A 22,595-nucleotide genomic window follows, 5' to 3' on the forward strand; every position below is an offset into this window, starting at 1 on the left:
GCTTCGGGCGCCTGGCGGGGTAATCCATCCCAGAGAGGTCGATGGGCAGTGGGCGCACGCTCCGCCCCGGCTCGGCTCTCTATTGAGGACGCCTGCCGCGCCGACAGCTGCGCCTGCGTATCGATCTGGACCGGGTCGGACCGGAGCCGGAGCCTGACAGTGGCCGCCGGGCACACGTGCGGCCATGGGCCTCACCGCGAGCGCGGAGCAGCCCGAGGGCGGCGCGGAGGGATTCCATTTGCACGGGGTGAGCGAAGAGAGCCCCGCGAGGGCGGGGTCGGCGGGGTCCGCGCCGGCTGCCGGGAGGGGGGGGGGCGGGAAGCGCTCCGGGCTCAGGCTCTCCAGCTGTCACTGGGCTCGCCCAGCCCCATTTGGGGTCCCGTGACCCCGGGTGATCCCGGGCAAGCCCTTGGATCCGGGCCTCAGTTTCCCCGCCTGTTCCGTAAGGGGAATGGACAAGATGGCCTCCAGGCTGCCCCCGGCTCGCTAAGTCCCCAAGCCGCGGGCCTCAGTTTCCCCTTTTGTCACAGCGAAGGGGATCATCCCAGAGGCAGCCTCTTCCCTCCGCCGTCTGGGCCCTCGGGGACTGTGGGGCCCCCCCCCCCTCCCGTTAGAGGCTGAAATCCCTCTCGGTGCGTCCCCAAGGCCACCCTGCTGGCAGCCCCTCCCCCCCTTATTCTTAGGACATTTTACCGAAGTCTGACATCCTTACGTCATCATGGTCCTCTCCGGGGTTCCTTCCACCCCCTCTTCGCCCTCTCCCCCCTTTCCCCCCCCCCCCCCCCGCCACTCCCTGTAACGCGTAGGATTTTTTTTTTAAGGAAAAAATTAATGCAAATGATGGAAATGTTGGGAGTGGGGTCTCTCCGGAGGCTCGGGGCGTCCCCGGAGGCTCGGGGCAGGCTCTTCATTGGAGTCCCACTGCCCAGTAAGTTTGTTGCACCCGGCTTGTTCTCATTCCGCGCGGTTATATTGTTTCCCTGGCTGGTTATATTGTTTCCTTGGCTCTGTATCAGTTCAGGGAGCTCTTCCCAGGTGTCTGCATCACAGACTTGCTTTCCTACGCCCCGTGATCCTCCATTGCTCTCATGTATCCGCCGGCTGATGAGTGTCTACTTTGTTTCCAGTTCTTTGCCATCACAAGAAGTGGTGCTGGAAACAGTTGCGTATCTATGGGGACTTTTTTCTTCTCATATTTTCCTTGGGGTATAAGCCCAGTAACGGAGTTTCTGGCTATGGACATTTTAGTCCCTTTATTTGCATAATTTCAAATTGCTTTCCAAAATGGGTTTTTTTTTTTTTTGGTTTGCTTTTTGCCTGTTTGTTTGTTTTTACCAATTCACAGCTCCACCAACAATGTATTAGCCCACCCATCTTCCCATCACCCTTCCAACATTGACCGTTGTCATTTTTAGTCTTTGACAATTTGCAGGGTGAGTGAGGTAAAACCTTGGGGTTCTCTTATTACTAGTGATTAGGAGCAAAGATACCTGTGTGGTTGTCCATGCTGAAGCCTCTTAAGAAGTTCCATGTTCAGATCTTAGGCCTTGTCTCAGGCTGAGGTTATTTCCTTGCCTGCTCATCCCCGGGGGCAGCTCTTGAGTCTTGATAAAAGTCAGTGTTGTCCCCAGCTGCGTTGAGAATTGTACTCGCCACTGCCGGTTGGTTCCACGGACAGACCAGCTGAGCCGTCTCTCCAAGGGGTGCAGGAATGGTGCCGGGGAAGGTGCTTTCTCATCTGGGATCCTTAAAGTTCCCTTTCGCTGGAGGCCGCTCGATGGGGAGAGTGAAGACTAAAATCCAGGCCTGTGGTCGTGTGGTTTGGGCCTCCCCCTCCCTGGACACTCCCTTCTTCACCAGCCAGATGAGGAATTGGGCCCGAGATGACTCCCACCAGCTTTCTGGCTCCCAGGGCCTGTGGAGGTGTCTCTTCAGAGGGGCCTCAAAGAACTGGAAGTGGTTTTCCATGAACAGCCATCCCCCCTGCTAGCAAATAGTACTCATAATCATAATAGTGGGATCATCTTTGCTTCAGAAAGGAGCTCTGGGGGCTACCTGCCCAACCTCTCATTTTGGAGAGATAGGCCTTGGGAACATTAAGGGACTGGCCTGAGTCCTTGCAGGGAGCAGGCGGCAGAGCCAGGATTGGGGCCTTCTTCCTCAGAACGCTGTTTGATGAGCACAGCTGGCCCCAAGAGCAGGGGTTTGTGCAGAAAAACCAATGACGGGGATGTTTCCCAAGCCTACCTTTGTTTGGTTTTTAACCCCCCTAGAAGAAGCATCTGGCTTTGCTGGGAGAGAACCTGTGCCGACCCCTGGCAAGAAGAGAGGTAGCTTGGTGATATTTGGCTTTTATCATAGCTGACCAGCTGGACGTCTGAAGCTGGGCCTCGGCTGGCTTTCAGGTAGTAAGCCTTTATTTAGCACCTGTTGTATGCCTGGCACTTTGCATGGATTTTGGTTCGGCCAAGGGAAAGTAATTTAGCAGGTGAATTTCATGGAATATCAAACCATATTCAGTCAACAAGCATTTATTTAAAAAAATTATCCTTTCCTCAATTATATGTAAAACCATGTATATGCTATGCTACATATTTACATGTATTTTAAAGTTTTTCCTCCCTTCCCCCCTTGCGAGCCAGTCAGCAATCTTGTGGAGGTGATCCGTGTGCTGTCACGGAAAACATTGTCTTTTTAAAGAGTGTTTATTAAGTGCTGCTCTGGGCCATGTCCTGGGCTGGGCGCCGGATACAAAGATAAGAACATCCCTGCCCTCAAGGATCTTACATTTAGATCCTTCAGACTCGCTTCACTAGGGTTCAGCCAGGAGAGTTATGGGATTCCCACATCTATTTCTGACATCTTTTCTATTACATTTTATTAGTGCTTGAAGTCTTTTGTTTTTGTACCCCAAATTCCAGATCGGGGTTCTCTTCTATTTCTAAGACACACGGTTCCCATCCATCCACTGACCCCCCTGACAGCGTGGCTCCCATTCTGACTTCAGAGCCACGGGCTGACAGGTGGATCCCAGGGAATCTGCTAGAGAATGGCCCCATTTTACTTATGAGGAGCTGAGGCCCAGGGAGCCTTGTCCAGGCTACCAAGATAGGGGCTAGGTTGGCTTCCCTCCTTCTTCCACGCTTTCCAGTGACCAGCTCCCTTCCTTTTGCCCTTCTCCATATGGTGCCTCTGCATGTGGCCCATTTTACTGGGCTGACTGAACGCCATTTCCACGCTGCCACCACTTGCCCTTCACCAGGCAGGTGCCCGTGTACGTGTCGTTCCTGTGGGTTTGCTGCTCGCCCTCTCCCCTGCCTGTCGTGTCCTTCCTTCCTTAGGACTTCCAAACCATCTTCTCAGATGTGACTCAGTTCTCTCAGAAGCCGCCATGTCCTGTTTGGCACAGGTCGCACAGTTCCCTTTCCTGTTTCCAGGCCTTTTCCCGCTCCACTGATCAGAGTCCACATTGCTTTCTTCAGAATCAACCCACTGTTTGCTTTGCAAATATGTACGGTCACTCAGTGGACTGGAACAGCTGAAGGATAAGACCACGTACAGCAGAGCTCCACGGAGGCCTGTTGGCACCTCTCAGGGACGGCTCGGGCCGCCCATTTCCAGGAGGCTCCTCTCCAAGCTATATTTGGTTAAATGGGGTTAGGCTACAGTCGGCCTCAGCGGAAAGGGGAAGCTCAGCTGGGCTGTCAGGGGCCTCTAAATTAGATCACCCTCTGGCCGACACGTTGCTCTCCTCGGCCGTGTTAGGTGGGCCGTAAGGCGGAAGGGAGAGCTAGCTTACGCACAGTTGCCGAGGCAGACCTCAGCACCGAGAATGGTGCTTGGCCGCAGGCAGATTTGATTTCAGTGCAGCAACCAACTTTGTAGCCTTTGGAGCGGTTCTGTCCCGGGAGTGGACGTCTGGCTTTTTGCGCCTTTGGGAGTCATCCAGGAATGGAATGCTGTGAGGAGCACTTCCTTGTTCTGAGTGATCTCTGGCCCGTTTCTACTGGTCCAGCACGCCTTTCCTGTTCAAGGCCTGTTGCTTAAAACCCAGAAACCTTTAAAACTGACATTTTGAACAAAGGGAATTATACTGGGATGTGGCCCGACCTTTCAGGGCTTTCATTTTATTTTTTGAATAGTTAAAAGGTAAACAGATTACTTATTACACACTTTATGTTTCCTGGGCTAGGCTGGGAGCTGGAGATACAAAAACAAAAGCCAAGGCAGCCTCTTCCCTTAGGGAGCTGACATTCTCAAGAACCCAGAGGGAATGGGGGCAGGTGGGGACGGCTGTTTTGGTGAGTGGAGTCACAGCAGAGTAGGTTGCTATACCCTTTCCAGGATCCACAACAATGGATTAGATTGAGGCCAGACCTGGCAAGTGGAAGGGGAGGTGGTGAGAGCACAGGGCTGGAGGGCTGACAGGGAGGGGAACGAAACATGCTGGAGCCAGGCCCGTGTGTGGGGAACAGTGTCCCAGCAGGACGAGGCCTCGGATGGGTGCCGGACCCAAAAGGAGCCTCTGCCATTTCTCTTTTTGCTTAGGAATCTGAAGGGCATTTTCAGATCATACATCAAACATTATTCTCATCATCATCATCATCATCATCACCACCATTATTGTGATTATTATTTTGGGCTTAGGAGCCAGAGACAAGGCCTCTGTGACTATGGGCCAATTGTCTGCTTTCTGCCTTCTTCTCTTGGCTGAGGAGAGGGCTCCAGGTGACACAAGAAAGATTTCCTTGGCCCTCGCCATGACTGACATCCCAATATAGAATAACCCATTTTTCTCCAGGGAGACAGAGGCTCCCTTTGGGGCTTTTTCCAGGGCATTGACGGGTGTGGGTGCCCCCCTGCAGATAGACATACCAGTCAGAAACCCTGGATTTCCACCCTCTGGTTGTGTTTATGAGGTGTGGAGCCTGTGTCTGCCACGGAACCTGGCACCTCTAGTCTGTATCTGGGAGCGGATCACCAGGAGTGACACGTGACGGAACCTCAGAGCTACATCTGCCACTGAAAACGTTCTCTTGAAGAATCTTGTCCTCCCTCGGATTTCTGGAAACCGGCGGGGGTACGGGAGACTGTTTGTCTTTGTGGGAGACCCTGACTCTGAAGCAGGATCCCCCAGCTATGTGAAGGATCACCTGCATATGCTAGCCATTCCTGTGGATGATGAAGGACCTCAGGAAGCTTTGCCCCTCCCGGGCACAGATTGGCCGTTGTCCCGTCATCGGCCGTCCCCCGTGTGGGGAAATCACTAGTGTACCACCAGCCATTTAGGGAGCTGCCACACCACCTGCTCTGCTTGTCAGCTGATCGGAATCCGGAGGCTTTGCCTGGCTCTTGACGCCTGAGGGAGCCACCTGCTTGGAGGGTGCACCTGGTGCATCTCCACGCTCTGTAAAGACTCTTGCCTGATGATGTCAACCAGCAGACGGGGGAAAAACTCACTATTTCATGATATTTTAAAAATTATTTCCTTATTAGAATTTTTTATTCAAAGTTTCAAATGTATTTAAAGTAAAAAAGTTATGCAATGAGTTTAAATAAAACTAAACTCTATTTACATTTTTAAATGAATTTTTGCATAAAATGTATTCATAATAGCTCATTAGTCATTTGTTCTGTCCCCTTTTCAGTATGTGTTTTTCACAAGTGGGATACATCCTGTTCTTGTGGTTATGATTTTTTTGGCTTTGCATTATTTCATATCTCTTTCCAAATTGTTTTGTTTTCCTTATTCTTAATTTTCAAAGACAGAGGCACATTTCATCATATTTAAGATACTGTCATTTATTCAACTGTTGACTATTTCGATTCCAGGTTTTGGACATTAGCAATTTATGCCCCCCCCCCCCCAAACAAAACAAAACAAAACAAAACAAAAAACCAAAACAAAGCAAACCAAAACCTGATTTTTTTTCTTTTTTCCTTTTTAAGGAGCAAGTAATTTCTTAAGCATTCATAGGAAGCTACAGATTTATTTGGTTTAAATACCATAGAGTAGGCTGTCAAATAACACCGATTTAGAATTATTTCACAGCTTCTTCTTTGAGCAAAGTTTAAATCATTTGTGACTAGTGTACGAACCCATAACACGAATACTGAAAACTCATCAGTTTTCATTGACAAAATAGAGCATTTCTCATGACTCTGCTCATTAAGGACTCAGCCACAATCAATGATGTAATGATGTCAGGGAGATCTAAGTTTTGGGAAGTGTGTTCTTAGATGCCATCAAAGTAACTTGAAGTTTTGCTTGTGTGAATGAAGTCTAAATTTTTTAATATATTGATTAAATAAATTACCTAAATAATTTTATGGTGATCTAAAATATTGTGTTCCTTTCACACTCCAAGACCTTGACTGACTTTTTGATGGAAGATGGGGCAAGTTTTTGTGGGTGGCACATATCTCTGTACCTGAAATTTTTTTTTTTTTTTTTTTTTGCTAAGGAAATTGGGGTTAAGTTACTTGCTCAGGGTCACACAGCTAGGAAGTGTTATGTGTCTGAGGTTATATTTGAACTCAGGTATGGGATTCTACCGAGAGGGAGTACTGAGGCCACCTCAGCCTTTGGTGCAAAATACATTTTCTCCCATGTTTCAGAAACGCCCTTGTTGAGTAAGGAGCAATGATTTGTGATCATGGGGAACAGGTGTTGAGCCGGAGGGTCACAGCTAGTTGCTCATGATGCCTTGACAGGGCCTCTTGCCTGTGAGTGAGTTGCTAAATTGCTGCATCCGCTCTCCTCTCATAGGCATACCCAATACCCACGAGCTGCTTCTCTGAATGGTGATTGGGGATTGTCTGCTGTTCACCGCTGATCACACTTGCAAAAATGTGTATTAATAAGGCTGTTCGGCATAATAAACTGGAGCTCTTTTCACACTCTATGAGTCTCCGTCCTCATTCATCTCGCCTCTGAGATCAAAGGGCTCATATGCTTTGAGCTCTTAAAAGACAGCTGCAACCGAGGTCCTCCTGACTTCAGGGCTGGTGCTCTTATCCACTGCACCAACTAGTTGGCCCTTTATTTGAAATTTTTAAGGACTGATTCTTTGCTTTGAATATTTATGACATTGTCCATATAGTGAGACCTTCACTGAAGCAGATTTCAATGCCTCCCTGCTTCAGTTAAAAGTTTACTGATATGTGATAGGCAGAAAAAAAACTACCATCATCTCATCAGGCTTCTGGGAATGAACAGTGAGCCAGCTTATTACTCAGCTGATAGGCAGCCAGTGTATTTCTGGGATTGGACTTGAGGCCTGGCTGGCTTGGTCTGACTTTCCAGAGCTCACATAGATTTTTTTTGTGTTGTGTAGTTTTGTTTTGCAACTCTTTAATGCATTTATGTAATAATTATAATAGGGATTGTAAAAAAAAGTTTTCAGTGTTATAGTTGTTTTTTAAGAAATTCCATATATTTAAAAAACATGAATTGAGTATAGAAGTTATAATCATCAATAAAAATAAGTTCAATGCATTCTCTGTGAAATTTGCTACGTACTTTGTTTTAACTTTTTTTTAATTTGTGGAATAAAATAAACATTTCCATAGCATCATAAATAAAAAGATGACAGCACATGAAACTACAAATCTATTATGTATAACTTGCTATTCCTTTTAAATATTAATACAATTATCATGCAAATTTCTTTTTTTCTTACTTTTTTTTTCTTTTCTTCCCTTCCCTCTGCCCTTAAGATGGCTACCATTAGACACAAATAGACATATATTTATAAAATCATTCTATACATCCTTCCATTTATTAGTTCCTTCTGTGACTACAGATTCCTTCATATGTCCGTCATTAATTTGGGTGTTTACGCTAGTCAAAATGACTTACTTGCTCAGGGTTCTTAAAACAGCATTGCTGTTATTATTGACAGTATTGTCTTATCTCTGGTCATTCTGCTCTTCATTATTTTGTGCATTACTTCTTTTTTTCTTCATAATGATACTCTTTGTGTTGTCTCATTAGCAATATTATTAGATCTAAAGGCACGACTCTGTATGGTTAAGCTGTCCACCAAGCAGATTCTGTACTTTAGGAACTTTGCTTTGCCTTTGAAGAGGAGATGGTCTGCAGTGGGGACAGGCTCTCCAGAACGATTAGTGGGCCAATAGTAGTCCAGATGGGAGGTGTGAAGACAGTTCATGTCTGATATGTGGGCCGAGTTCAGAACTCGGGACAGCTACGTGTCTGCAGTGGATGGCTAGTGAGTGGAGGTGCCTTTGACAGTGGAAATGGTTCTGTGTTCAGGGATGGGCGTGTTGAACTTCAGATGTCACTAGGACATGCAGTTTGTGATGCTCAGAAGGCAGCAGATGTGGGACTGGAGCTTAGAAGAGGTCAGGGCTGGATAGAGGGAGCTCTGTTTTGTTTATGAGCCTGAATGGGGTTTTCCAAGTGAGGTTTTTCTTTATTATAATAAACTTGACAAACAGAATCAATATGATCCTTTTTTTGTATAAAGCAATGCAAAGAAACAGTATTGCAGATGGATTCTAGCCTTTATTTTTATTTTTTTCTTGATTTTTTTAGTAATAGATTTTTATTTTCAAAATATATGCAAAGACAATTTTCAACAGTTACCGTTGCAAAACCTAATGTTTCAGATTTTTCTCCCTCCCTTTCCCCCGTCCCTCTCCTAGACAGCAAATAATCCAATAAATGTTAAACATGTGCAATTCTTCTAAACATATTTCCATAATTATCATGCACAAGAAAAATCAGATCAAAAAGAAAAAAAATGAGAAAGAAAACAAAACGCAAGCAAACAACAAAAAAGGTGAAAACGCTACATTGTGATCCACACAGTCCCCACAGGCCTCTCTGGATGTAGCTGGCTCTCTTCATCACTGAACAACTGGAACTGAGTTGGTTCATCTCATTGTCGAAGAGGGCCATGTCCATCAGAGTTGATCATCGTATAGTTTTGTTGTTGCTGTTTATAATGATCTCCTGGTTCTGCTTATTTCCCTCAGCATCAGTTCCTGTCAGTCTCTCCAGGCCTTTCTGAAATCTTCCTGCTGGTCATCTCTTACAGAACAATAATATTCCATAACTCATTCAGCCATTCCCAATTGATGGGCATCCCCTCAGTTTCCAGTTCCTTGCCACTACAAAAACTACAAACATTTTCGCACTTTTGAGTCCCTTTCCTCCTTAATGATCTCTTTGGGATACAGGCTCAGTAGAAACACTGCTGGGTCAAAGGCCATGCCCAGTTTGACAGCCCTTTGGGCAGAGTTGGGCCTCTCTTTAAAGAGAGGCTTGACATTAGTTCCCCAGCTAGCCAGATTGCTCCTCGCTACCCCTCTTGGACCCTGTTCCACGGGTTTCCTCCTGGCTTAGCTTTGAGCCCTAGCTCCTCCTCCTATCCTTTTCTGCGCTCCCAGGACCCCCTAGTGGTTTGTGCTTTTTCTGCTGGGATGGGGCACTTTGTATATAATTTAAATGTAATTGTAGTGGAGGATGTGCTTAAGCTCTTCCTGTACAAGGATTTTTTTTTTTTTTTTTTTGCTTTTTTGAGTTTGAATCCCCAGAACCTGACCCAGTGCTAGCACATAGTAAGTGGATAATGAGCTAAGAAGTTGTGCTGCTTTGTGGAAGAGGGGAGACCTGCAGGCCTTGCTTGGGGCTGCATACGACTGTGCCGACTCTAGCCTGAACTGTGGGCACAGTTGTTTTCTCACTAGATCCCAGAGAGGATGTAGCCGTACCCCTAAGACTCCCTGGCCTTAACCCTAAGGTTCCCTGGCCTTGGGAAGGCTGTAGTTGCACAAACATGGCCGGCTCTCCCATAACAATCAGTTGGGCAGCGATAACAAGGTTTCTGAGACAAGCCCACTTCTGAGCCATAGAAGTAGCACATCAGTGACACGAAGCACCTGGTCTGTAAATTTATCTTCTCGCTCCTGGTCCTTATAACTTCTTTTGGAACTAAGCCCGCTTTAATTGGCGTCAAAATTATAATAAACCTTGCCCCTTGACTTGGGTCCAAGTCTGCAGATTCTTTTGAGAAACCTCGTCATACTGGTCTGAACCCCAACCTTTTGGAGTCCCCGTGAAGCCCAACAACGCTAAGTCCTGCTGGCCACCCTTGCCTTTATTCCCTTTGGCACAGGATTACACTTGGGGTTAGAACTTGGCCACCACCTGCCCAGGCCTCCCTCAGCTTCCCCTTAGAAGGGCTTCGCCAGGCGGCTCCTGCTCTAAACCCTGCCTGCCCATTACCCAGCTGGCTTCTTGCTAGAACCCTCTCGGTGTCTTCCTGGTTCTGTCCGTGGAATACCCCATGGCCAGGCTGTGCTTGCCACCAACCACCTGCCTTCTCTTCCTCATCCAGATCCTGCCCTTTCCTCAGGGGGGCCTCACGCCCTCTCAGAATGAATCTGGCCGGGGCTCGTGCAGCCGCTTGGTGCTTGTAATCCTTCACCTCCCCAAATGCACAGGTCACGGGAACGTTCTTCTCCCATTTCTCCCAATCTGGCAGCCGTTGGCAATGTAGGGGGAAGGGCTTGCTGGTTGTTTTTAGAAATGTTTTCCCAAAGAGAAAGTCGTCTACTTTAGGTAGTCAGTTAAAGGGGAAAACAGTGGGTGAATCAAAAGAAAGGTTAGATCCGAGATCTGAACCCCCTCCCCCCTCCATCCTATGGGCAGCCCTGGACTCCCATCCCATGGGCAGTCCCAGACCCCTGATCTGCAGGACTCCAGGGACGTGGTCTCTGCCTATAATTGGATTGAGTGACCCGAGTCACTGAATGCCTCCTTCAGCTTCCCGGGTTTAATGGGTGGGTGGTCCCAGGGCAATCTGTAAGTCAGAGCCTCCAAAAAGGCTGCTCGTTCCATATCGGGTCACAGAGCGGGCAGAGCCGGGACCCCGCGCCGGACAGGCCCGAGTTTAAATTCAGCTTGGACACTTTCTGGCATGTGCTCTGGGCAAGTCCCTTCCCCTCATTTTTTTCGTCTGTAAAATGGGGGTGTTAAGGAAGCCTACCCCGTGGAGTTGTGAGCAATGAGAAAATGCCTCTTAAGTGCCCTTAAAGTGCTACATGAGTCCTAGTTATTATTATTGTTGCTACAGCTACTAGTGCTGCTGCTGCTGCAGCTCCTTCGGCTCCTGCCGCCGCCCTCCCCTCCTCGCTACTTCTGTGTCAGTGAGCATTTATGAAGTGCTGATTGTGGGCCAGGGATTCTGGGTATGGAAATAAAACTGCTTTTGATGGGACTTCTTAAGAGGGAGGCCCGGAGAGGCCCCCGGGAGGCCTTGGGGGGCTGGGGGGAGGAGGCGGTGAGACTCGCAGAGGACGCTCCGAGTGCTGGGAGGTTTTCTCGGTCTGATGTTGGGCCCGATTTGCAGGTCCAGGAGAACTCCCCCGCTCAGCAGGCCGGCTTGGAGCCCTTCTTCGACTTCATCATCACCATTGGCCACGCCAGGCTGGTGAGTCCAGGGGCTGCCCTTGTTTTGCCTTACCCTGGGCGCTGGCAGGTTTTCCTCCTTTTGTGTGGGTGGGGCTGGGGTGGTTTTTCTGTGGGTCTCAGGATGTGTTAACAGGAAGAAGCTTTGGGGGACCCTCCCCTTTCTCTCCCCAATGGCAGAACAAGGAGAGCAGCACCCTGAAGGACCTGCTGAAGGCCAACATGGAGAAGCCGGTGAAGCTGGAGGTGTACAGCATCAAGACGCTGAGGGTGCGCGAGGTGGAGGTGGTCCCCAGCAATATGTGGGGGGGCCAGGGCCTGCTGGGGGCCAGCGTGCGCTTCTGCAGCTTCCAGAGGGCCAACGAGCACGTCTGGCACGTGTTGGTAAGCAGACGGCCGCGCTGTGCCGCAGGGAGGGCCCCGGTTTGGGGATGTTTGGGGCTGGGGGTGGGCCAGCCCCTGGCTCGGGCAGCTCCTGCTCTCCCCCTGAGTCCTGCCTGACTGCCGAAGGATCCCCATCTCTCCCCATGCTGCAGACCCCCCGAGTGGCTGGGCTCCTCGGCCCCCTGCTCTCCTTCTCTGTGGGGGCCTTCCTCAGTCAGTCCTGTCCCAGGCCGGCACCGAGTGTGGGCATCAGGCCCGACGCCCTCCAGACGGGGGCTTTCCTCCCTCCCCAGCCTCAGGGAAGCCCATTCCCCACGGCCTTGGCTGCTGCCTCTCCCTCCAGACTCTGGGGACTGAATCCCTCAAACTGGGTCCTCAGGGGAGGCCGGTTTTGGTGCCCGGGTATAGAGCGGTTAGGGTTTGCAAAGCACTCTTGGCCGTCCCAGCGGCCACACAGATTCTGCCCCAAAGGGGGGCCTTTGGTCCGCATCCGGCTCGTCCACAGCCACCAAGTTCCCCCAGCCTGGGGGCTGCTCCTTTACATTCATTCTCCACCATTTGTTCAGTGGCCCCCCATTCCCTGGGCATAGGGTCTCCCCCCAGGGCTTTACAAATTGTGAGCACTGTGGGGGGTGGAGGGACTGGGCCTCCCGGTGGCTTTTGGCCATTCCTCGGCCCAGTCCCCCTCCGGGGCTTTGTTTTCTCTTTTGCCCCCTTGGCCTCCCTGCCCTCTGGGGGACAGTGCGGGCTTGCTCTTTGCTGGCCCCCCTTCTGACCCGACAGTTTGCCTTCCCCTTGGACCCCCTCTGCCTGGAACTGGGCGCCCCATCCCAGGGCTGTTCCCAGCGGGGGGAGCCTCCCGGGGTCGGCCCCCTCTTCCACTCCCAGAATCCAGAACAGCCGCTTTGTGACGAAAGCCTCGGAGAGCGGGTCTTTCTGCAGCATCACGGTGTTCAGCCTTGCCCTCAAGGACTGTGGGTCGGGCTTCATTTCTGGCCCTTGTCCCCAGGAGACGTGGCCGTCCTTTGTCCTCCCACCTCAGGGACTTGCTTTTCGAAAAGGGATCATTTCCGCCTTATTCTCCAGTCCGTTAAGCCCACTGTGTTCCGCTCCCTTTCCAACCTTTCGTTGCTTCCTTTGGGACCATTTGGACCCTCTGTCCAAAGGTCTTACCGGGGTTTTTTTGGTCTTCCTGTTTGTCGGGAGACACTGAGGGGCCCCCGGTTCTTCTCCCAGGCGTGGGCCTTCTCCCCGCCCTGGCAATGCCCCACACGGACTATGTGGTCGGCTCTGACCAAATTCTCCAGGAGGTGAGGAAGCCCCCACCCCCTTGGGGCTGTGTCCACCTCTCTTCCCCCCTCAGAGGATTTGTATCCACCTGTCCCCCCCCCAAGGGCCTGTACCACCTGCGCCCTCCTCCCTCTAGGACTGTGCCCACCTCCCCTCCCCTCCCCCCGAGGGCCTGTACCACCTGCGCCCTCCTGCCTCGGCGTCTCCAGCAAAGCCGAGCAGATGGTCATGATGGAGCTTTGCCTCCAGATCCTGGGATCCATTTTGTGCCGGAGGCTGTGCCGAGGGGTCCGTTGTGCCCCATGGAGGGGAGGGGAGGGGCTTGGTCGCAGGGCTAAAGTGGCGAGGTGTCCTGTTTTTCCCTTAGTCAGAGGACTTCTTCACGCTCATCGAGTCCCATGAGGGGAAGCCCTTGAAGCTGATGGTTTATAACTCCGAGACCGACTTATGCCGTGAGGTGGTTGTGACTCCCAATAGTGCCTGGGGTGGAGAAGGAAGGTACCGTCCTGCTGGGTGGCCCTACCCATGGGTCCTTCGGCTCCCTGCCAGGGGTGGGCGCTCATTGTCTCGGGGATGAGTCTTATCGATAAAGCTAGCTTGGCCCGCCGACGAGAAGCCGCAGAAAGCCCCGCCCTCACTCACGGGTGCGACCAGGTCGCCTTGGGCATCGGGTGACTGCCCGGGCCGGGCCCGAGCCAGACATCCGGGGGGCGGCAGCGTTGTCCGTCCGTTTGTCCGAATGGGGGCCGGACCGAGCTGGGCTTTAGAAAGCCCTCCGCGTCCCGGAGAACTCAGCGGAGGACCGGCGTCTTGGCGGGTGGTCTTACTTTGCCAACGACACCTCCTGGCTTTAAAAATCTGCTCAGGCTAAAGTGGTTAATTCTAGAGAGACCCCCTGGTCCGAATTGGGGTCCCGGGGCTGCCCATCAGCCCTGCGGGCCGGCTGTTGTTATAATAAAGAGTCTGATGAACCAGGGGAGGAGACAGAGGAGGTGGAGCCCGGGGCAAAAAGACCTGGATCCCATTGTTCTTTATGGTGTCCCACAGTCTAGGGTGTGGAATCGGATATGGGTACCTGCACCGAATCCCGACGGTCAGCCCCAAGAAGCCCCAGGAGACCGGTCTGCCCGCGGCCCTCCCCCCCGAGACCCTGTCGTCCAGCCCGGTCCAGGGAGGCTATACCGAGGTAGGAGCAGGTCGGCCCGCTCACGTGGGCAACCCCACGGGCTTCCCACAGGTCTTTTCTGTGGTGCATCCTATCTCCTGGTGGGGGGGGGCGGTGACGGGGGCACGGAGGAGCTGCTGCCCAGGGTGCTGCTAGAATGGGCTAGAAAACAAGGGAAGTCGGGGATTCCTGGATGTTAGATTCAGAAGCTGAGGGGTTGGAATGGACCAAGTGCTGCCAGAAACAGGACTGGCTTTGAGAACCCTTGAAGTTCCTTTCATTTAGGGGACTCCTCATGTTTCCTGGCAAGGCCCGCTCTGACCTCCTTCCAGGAGGGGGCAGAGGGCGGGGGTGGAGCGCGGGCTGGGGGTTCTGGTGCTCACCACCGTCCCAGCACCCCACAAGGAGCGGTGGGCCGGGGAGGGCCCCCCTCCCCCTCATGCCCAGTAACACCTGGGCCCCCTTGGCTTCTTGGTCCATGGCAGGCTTCGCTGCAGGCCCCCGACTCCCCGTTCGACGGGGCCCCAGACGTCCTCGACGTGGACCGGTCCGCAGCTTCCGGGAGCGACGCCTGTCCTGTGGGGACATCGCTTCAGCCTCCGCCCCCCGTCCAGCGCGTCATGGACCCAGGTAAGGGCCCGGTCTCGTTGCTGTGGAGACGGAGAAAGACTCGGTGTCCTCTCTGGCCCCGAAGATGCTGCGCCTCGCAGCGGCTTTTGCTCAGAAGGAGGCGTTCAGAGGAGACCCCCGTGCGGCTCTGCACCCAAAGAGCCTTCTGAGAAGATGGTGTGATTGCAGCAGACCCCAGATGCGTCACCACAGGCCTCCCGCACTCCGGGGCGGTGTCCTTTGGTGTTTGCTTTACAGAGGGTGGCCCCCTGGGGGGGATGGGACCAGGCAGGGGGTCTTTCCGAAGTCCGTCCCCATGGTTTTTGGTCACTCCCTTTTAGACCAGCCTGGGCCCCCCAGGGCCTGCCATGTTTCTTTTCTCCCTTATTACATTTTTTTTTTCCTGAGGCAGTTGGGCCTAAGTGACTTGCCTGGGGTCACACACTAGGAAGTGTTAAGTGTCTGAGGCAGGTTTGAACTCAGGTCCTCCTGACTGCGGGGCTGGGGCTCCACCCACTGCACACCAGCTCTCCCGCTTCCTTCCTTCTTGGGTTTAGAGATGACCCTGCTGGGCCCTGGGCTTCCATCAGCTGTGGGGTCTGTCCTGTGGTGCCAGGAGTCTGGGTAGTTTGGCAGCCCCCCCCCACCCCCACCCCGCTCGGTCCCTGGGAATTTCCGAGTTTGGGGAAAGCAGTGGCAGAACTAGTCGCTCCGAAACACCCTAAGGGCAGGAAAGAAGCAGCAGGGGGGGGGGGGGGAAGGGGGGTCCGGTGGGGCCCCAAGGCCTGGGCGGCGGGCAGCGGCCTCTGAAGGACACATCCCTCTTTCTCCCCAGGGTTTCTTGATGTTTCGGGCATTGCCCTTTTGGACACTACTGACATCGCGCCCCTGCCCAGCACGGCTTCCTCCGTCTCCCTCCCCTCTTTGGGGGAGTCTGTGATGGGAACTGAGAGCGTCCTCCCCAGCAGAGAGCCACTTGCAAATAACGGTGAGTGAGTGAGTGCTCCCCAGAGCCCGGCACAGTCGCCTGGCCTTCCTCCTTCCGGCTGCCAGGGTGGGAGGACCCTTAACCGGCTCACGCCTGACGCGGGGCTCCCGGCCCTGGGGGCGCTCCTTGGTCAGGGGAACATGGGCCGAGCACTCGGCACCCCCGGAGTTTTGAGGGCGTTTCTTCAGTCACCTAGGTGACAAGGAGCCCTTGCTCAGAAGCCTCTGGGGAGTGATGCCCACAGGCGGCCCAGGGCCCCCAGATGGCCTCTGTGGCTTAGACCTTCCCCTGGGGCTCCCTCTGGGGCCCAGCAGACAAATCTCATTCCTCTTCCGTCCGTGCTGGGACCCTGTAGGGCCCAAAAGGAGCCTTTTGGGACTCTTCCCCTTGCATGTGCTCCCTGGCCCATTCGCCGCCATCCCAGCATCGGTCCCAAAGTGGGGGTCCAGAACCGGTAGAATGAGGGAGGCCCCCCCCCCCCAGTCCCTCTGCGATCCCAGAGGCTCTGCCTGCAGTTACGCTGCCTGCGGGGCTGCTGTGTCACCCTGCGGACGTGTATAAGCTTGGGGATCACACCCCCCTCCTCTCCCCCCTACTCAGACACGGACTGCTCTCCAGCCAGGCCGTGGGCTAATAAGCATCCTCTGACTGGGCTTGGCCACATCTCGAACCCCGGGGGTTGGCTGTGGTTCCCGCTCTCCGCCTTCATCGAGGTGATTGGCTGAAGTGGTAGACGACGTGGGGCTGACCGGGGTCTCCAGGCCTTCTGTCAGCGCCGGGGCCCTGCCCTGGGTCTGGCTGAGCCTTCTGGACCCCTGTGGCCGGGGGAGTTCAGCCAAGGCTTCATCCAAGCTCTTCCCGATCGGCCACCTCGGTCCTCCTGTCCAGAAGGGGGCAGGATCGGTCTGGCAGGACACTGTTGTCCCTTTTCCTCCTGCACCTTCTCCAGCCTTCCTCGGCTCGGAGGTTCCAGCCCCTCGGCGGGAGAGGCAGGGCCTCGGGCCGGGAGCTTGTGGGGCCGTCCACCCTTGTCTGCCCTTTGGGGCCACGTCTGTTCTCCAAGATCGTTCCGTGGGCTCTGACAGGGCCTGAACGCCACCTCCCCTTTGTTCTGGTGCCCGGGCCACGGGGCGTGAGGGGGTCGGGGCCAGCCCCCCAGTGGCCGGCCTCCCTGGCAGGGGATCAAGGAGACCAGAGCCGGGCTGTTCCACCCACGTGCCCAGAGCAGAGCTCACCTTTCCTGGGAAACATCCCCCTGGGCCTTCCCTGAGGGTCCCAGGCCTGACCCTCAGGCCCCATGCTCACTCTCTCTCTCCTCCTCTTTCCCTCTCCGTCTCTGTCTCTGTCTCTCTCTCTCTCACACAAGACGGGTATCGGACATGAATCCTTGCTGGGCCCACCCAGTGATCCCGCTTTGGCTTCTATCTCCAGCTCTTTCGACAATTCCTCTTTCATACTGATTGTTTTTGCTGAGCTACTGGGGGTTCAGTGACTTGCCCAGGGTCACACAGCAGGAAGCGTTAAGGGTCTGAGGCTGGATTTGAACTCGGGTCCTCCTGACTCCAGGGCCGGTGCTCTGGCCACTGCGCCCCCCTGGCTGCCCCTCCAAATCATTTTGAATGTTTTCTTCAGAAGGCGTTGCTGAGGGAGCCCCATCCCCCGTGGGCTGTTTCAGGCTGGCTGAGATTCAGCGCCGACCACTGCCCTCACCCCCCTCATCTTTCTGTCGAGCTTCCTGCTGGCTCGGGCCATGGGCCCCAGGCATCTCAAACTTGTACAGAGCAGCCCCATCCCCGTCTCCCCCGCCTGCCCCCTTCCTTGCTGCTCTAACTGCCAGCACCGTCCTCCCTGAGCCCCCCAGTCTGGGAGCCAGCCAGGCCTCCCACGGTGCTCCGGCCGCCCCGTCCCGGGAACTCTGGTGGCCGGCCGTGAGTGCCGCCCCTCCCCCCTTGGTGCTGTCCCTTCTCCCCCCCCCCCCCCCCCCCCAGGCTCTCACCCGGCCTTCTGCTCTCCCCCCTTCAGTCCACCCTGATTTTCCTCAAAAAAGCAGCCCTGGGCAGCCCGTGTCACCCCGGCCGCAGGAAGCTTCAGCGCTCCCCGGTAACAACCCGGCGTTCTCCTCTGCACTGGGAGCCCTGCCTGACCCACCCCTCCTACCTTCCCAGGCCTTCCTCCTCACCTTCCCCCAGGCTTCCCCCACTCGGGCCCAGGCCTTGTGGCCCCTCTGGAACAAGGCCCTGTTGCTGGGCTCTGGGCTCGCTCTCTGGTCTCCCCCCGTCCCGAATCGCTCTCCCTCCGCTTCCTTCTTGGCTTCCTTGGACCCCTCTCCCCTCCGGGGAAGGCTTCCTCAGCCCCTCCCGACTCTTGGGCTTCCCTCTACCGATCTCTCCTGGTCACCCCGGAAGCCCCTCGAGGGCGAGGACCGAACTTTGGCCGCTTTGTTCTGGTGCTCGGCTCAGTGCCTCAGGTAGGGCAGCCCTTCAATCTTGGGCCTTCCCGTCTTTCTCTCTGGCGTTTTTGTCTTGAGCCCCTGGAGATCCGCTGTCCCCGATCCCCGGCGCTCCTTAGATGACGAAATCCCGGGCCTGGTTGTCTCGTGGAGCGGGGCCTTGTGGGGCCGGTCCCGGGGCCTCCTCCCTGGTTGGAGAGAATTGTGCTCCCTTGTTTCCGTCCCTTTGGGAGGAGGAAGTGTTCGTGGGGGGCGGGGCACTCTCGGTGCCCTGCTTGCAGCCCCTCGCCCCCCAGCAGCCGCTCTGGCTTTCCCCGCAGTTGGAACCTTTCCCACCCTGTGCCAGGTCCCTCATGGCCGGGTCAGCACAGGCTGTGCTGCCCGAAGGGGCCCGGTCAGGCTCTGCCCCTGTGCACCTTCCCCCGGGGGACCCCCACGCTCACCTTCTCTCTCTCTTCTGGAACACTGTGCTCTCCGTCCTCTCCAAAATCGTTTTAAATGTGACTCTCGCTATTTCTTTGAAATAAGGTCCCTCCTTCCACGGGGCTGAATTGAGGCCTCAAGTTCACGGCCTCCCGACCCTAAATGCGCGCTGCCCACGCCGGCAGAGACGTTGGACTCTCTGGGCTTGGCCCCGGTGCCATTTTGGGATCTTGTCACCTTCTGGGCCCCTCGGCCCTTCTCCTGGTTCAGCCGCTCTCTGTGGGGTTCCCCGGCCTTTGACATTTTTTTTTTTAATTAAATAACTTTTTATTGACAGAGCCCATGCCTGTGTAATTTTTTACAACATTATCCCTTGCACTCACTTCTGTTCTGATTTTTCCCCTCCCTCCCTCCCTCCTCCCTCTCCCCAAAGATGGCAAGCAGTCCTATACATGTTAAATAGGTTACAGTAGATCTTGGATACAATCTATGTGTGCAGAACCAGACAGTTTTCTTGTTGCTCAGGGAGAATTGGATTTAGAAGGTAGAAATAACCTGGGAAGAAGGACAAAAATGCAAGCAGTTTACATTCATTTCCTAGTGTTCTTTCTTTGGGTGTAGCTGCTTCTGTCCATCCTTGATCAATTGAAACTCAGTTAGATCTTGTCTTTGTTGAAGAAATCCACTTCCTTCAGAATACATCCTCATACAGTATCGCTGTTGAGGTATAGAATGATTTCCTGGTTCTGCTCATTTCGCTCAGCATCAGTTCATGTAAGTCTCGCCAATCCGCTCTGTATTCGCCCTGCTGGTCATTTCTTACAGAACAATAATATTCCATAACATTCATATACCACAATTTACTCAACCATTCTCCAATTGATGGGCATCCATTCATTTTCCAGCTTCTGGCCACTACAAACAGGGCTGCCACAAGCATTTTGGCACATACAGGTCCCTTTCCCTTTTTTAGTATCTCTTTGGGGTATAAGCCCAGTAGAGACACTGCTGGATCAAAGGGTATGCACAGTTTGATAACTTTTTGGGCATAGTTCCAAATTGCTCTCCAGAATGGCTGGATGTATTCACATTCCACCAACAATGTATCAGTGTCCCTGTTTTCCCACATCCCCTCCAACATTCTGCATTATCTTTCCCTGTCATTCTCGGCCTTTGGCATTTCAAGCTTTTTCCTTAGTGTTAGAGCTAGGAGCAGCTTTGGGATTTTCACACACCTCCCCTGGACCCCACCTCTCCCACCGCCTTCTTTTTGGGGGGTAAGGGGAGAGCTCGTGATTGGGGGATCCCTCCAGCAGTTCGAGGGACTGCTTTGGGCGTAGAGTTGTGCAGGGGTCGGGAAGGGCTTGTGGGCACTTCTCCATGGGAGGCCATTGGTCCATAGGCCCTTGGCCTTAGGAGGGTCAGAGAAACCACCGAGCTGCACGGATTTCTGAAGTGATGGGGGTGGGGGGGCCGACCCTGTGGCTCCCTGCCCGTGGGGGTCTGAGCGTTTGCCTGGAGAAGAACACCCCCTGCTGTGGGAGAGTTCCGGGTCTGATTTTAGGCCGGAGTTGTTGCCGGTGCCCCATTCACCAACCAGAGCCCGTGCAAGGAGCCCGGAATCCCTGTGGCTTTCAGGGGTCAGAGGTTGTGCTCCTGACCCTCCCGGGCACTTGGGCCAGGCCCGACCTCTCAGGACGTCTTTCATAGCCATTGCTGCCGTGTCCGTTGTGTCTTGTGTTTTCCCACTGAATTACCAATTCTCTGGCTTTCAGATGAAGCTCCCGAAGGCTCGGTCCCAGATGGCTCCAGGCCACACTCGCAGCAGCCGGAACCCAGCTCACCGGCGAGCCTCTCCAACGACGTCTGTTCCAAGGCAGCGCTGGAGACGGCCGAAGCCCCCGACCTCCTCCCAGTCCAGGCAGAGGGGCCGGTTGCTGGGGACGGCCGGGTGCTGGCCGAGTCCGAGGAGGCGGGCCCTGCCCTCAAGTAACGCTTCCGCACATTCGGCCGCCCCCCAGAGACTGCCCGGCTTTGTGCCCTCCCCAGTGTCCCAGCGCCGACGACCTCTGGTGATCCCCGCTGTCTAGACCGGGAGCCTGATGGCGGGCGGTCAGGAGCGCGCTGCTGCCCGGGCCGCCCACAGCCCCGGCGGGATGCCAGATCGAGCACTTTGCCCTGACTCAGCTGCTCTGGGGGCCTTCGGAGCCTTGGGCCCGGCCAGCTCGCGAAGGGGAAGCGGACTTTGTGCAGTTAGAGCCCCGTGACTGAACTCCTGGATCTCTGGGGTAGGAAAAAAGCGAGGGGACCTTCCTGGCCTTTCTGGGAAGCCCCCCGAGCCACCGATGGCACGGGTGGGAACTGGCTGTCTGGAGCTGCTCAGTTCCGTCACTGGTGCAGGGGGCGGTTCCAGTGGGCGGCCAAAGGGCCCGGCCAAGGAAGCAGCGGGGCGCCCCTGCAGGGAAGGCTCAGAGGGGTCCCGAGGGCCAGGGGGCTGCCCATGGGCTGTCTTTGTCTCAACGGGAGGCTTGCTGTCTCCCTTTCTGAATCCGGACCGATTATTTATAGTGAGAGGGGCCGGGGCCCCCTGGAGGGGATGGGCTGCACAGTGCAATCATTAGGGGCCAGGGCTCTGCTGCAGGACCGGGCCATCTCCCAGCCTGATCGCCCTGGGCCAGCCCACGCTGCTGGGTGCATGTGGTGGGAATTGAGGGGGTGGGATTTGGGGGAGGCTGGGGCCGGTGGAAGGACCAGGCCTTCCTGAGCCCCGTTCTCCCCTGGGCCGCAAAGCCCCCGAAATATGCCCGTCTGTGGGAGGGGCGGGCCCAGGCAGTGGCAGGCTTGTGATTCCCAGTTCTGGGGGGGCGATGGTGACGGGGAACCCTTTAATACTCTGGGAGATTCCTTGGCCTTTCGATAAAGATGTTCTAGTTTGCAGGCTCGTCCTTGTTTTCTGTGTTCTCTTGCACAAAGTCCAGTAGGACCCACAGGGGTGGGGGGCGGGTTTGGTCGGGGCCAGGACAGCAATGCCGGAGAGCCTTGGCTGCTGAGTGGGCCCGGGGGGGGGGGGGGGGGGACGGAGCTGGGCCTGACTAAGGGGGCGAGCCTTAACCTCCTTTGTTCCTTATCCAGGGGAGGCCATTGGGCCCATTCCCGCCAGGAAGCACAGGCCCGGGCTGCACTAGTCCGCCGGGCGAGGTCAAGGACGTGGGCTCCGGGGGGGCTCCCACGATGGCCCGAGCAGCCGCCACCACCGGCACCTCGCTCTCACTGCGGTTGTCGTGAAGCTCGGGAGGTCCTGTTTGTCAGAGGCGCCTAGCACATAGTAGGCACTTCACAGATGTTTGTTCTCTCTCCCATCTTCCAGATCCTTTTAAATACCATTTTATTTTTCCAAATACATGCAGATACCTTCTTGACATTCCCCTTTCAAATTTTTCTCCTCATCCCCAAGGAGTAACCAATCCAATATAGGTTTAAAAAGGTGCAAATCTTCCTATTTCCCATTTGTCACTCTGCGCAACAAAAATTACCTCTGAGATCCGAGGATCTTGGGGCAGTGGATTAAGGAGGGAACCTGGCCCTCGCTGCTAATTAGCACACAACAACCCCAGAGCCAGGTAGACCCTCGGCTACACACTCGGGTAGTTGGTGGCAAAACCTGGCCCGGGACCGATTCCTTTCCTGGGTTCAGATCTCACCTCTGACTCCCCCTGGCTGTGGCAGCGGAGGCGAGAACTCTACAGCCAGTCAACGCCCTCACAAGCCCCACCATCGTTCTCTGTTCCCTCGGCTGCCCCGAGTCTCCCCCCGCCTCAGGTCCAACCACCCTTGGCTCTGACCATTC

The 22,595-nt window shown here is 54.5% G+C and overlaps 1 protein-coding gene across 1 annotated transcript; it reads left to right on the top strand.

Moving 5' to 3' along the window:
• Positions 1-78: 78 nt before the first annotated feature.
• Positions 79-21,690, top strand: GORASP1 (golgi reassembly stacking protein 1). The gene is made up of 10 exons (XM_031952444.1): positions 79-247; positions 11,382-11,462; positions 11,621-11,824; positions 12,911-12,925; positions 13,039-13,134; positions 13,482-13,612; positions 14,162-14,300; positions 14,765-14,909; positions 15,724-15,876; positions 20,524-21,690. Exons 1-10 carry the CDS (start codon positions 185-187, stop codon positions 20,739-20,741), a joined length of 1,245 nt encoding a protein of 414 aa, XP_031808304.1. The 5' UTR covers positions 79-184; the 3' UTR covers positions 20,742-21,690.
• Positions 21,691-22,595: the final 905 nt, after the last annotated feature.

This window comes from Sarcophilus harrisii, chromosome 1 (genome assembly GCF_902635505.1).
Source record: "Sarcophilus harrisii chromosome 1, mSarHar1.11, whole genome shotgun sequence".
Taxonomy (NCBI): Eukaryota; Metazoa; Chordata; class Mammalia; order Dasyuromorphia; family Dasyuridae; genus Sarcophilus; species Sarcophilus harrisii.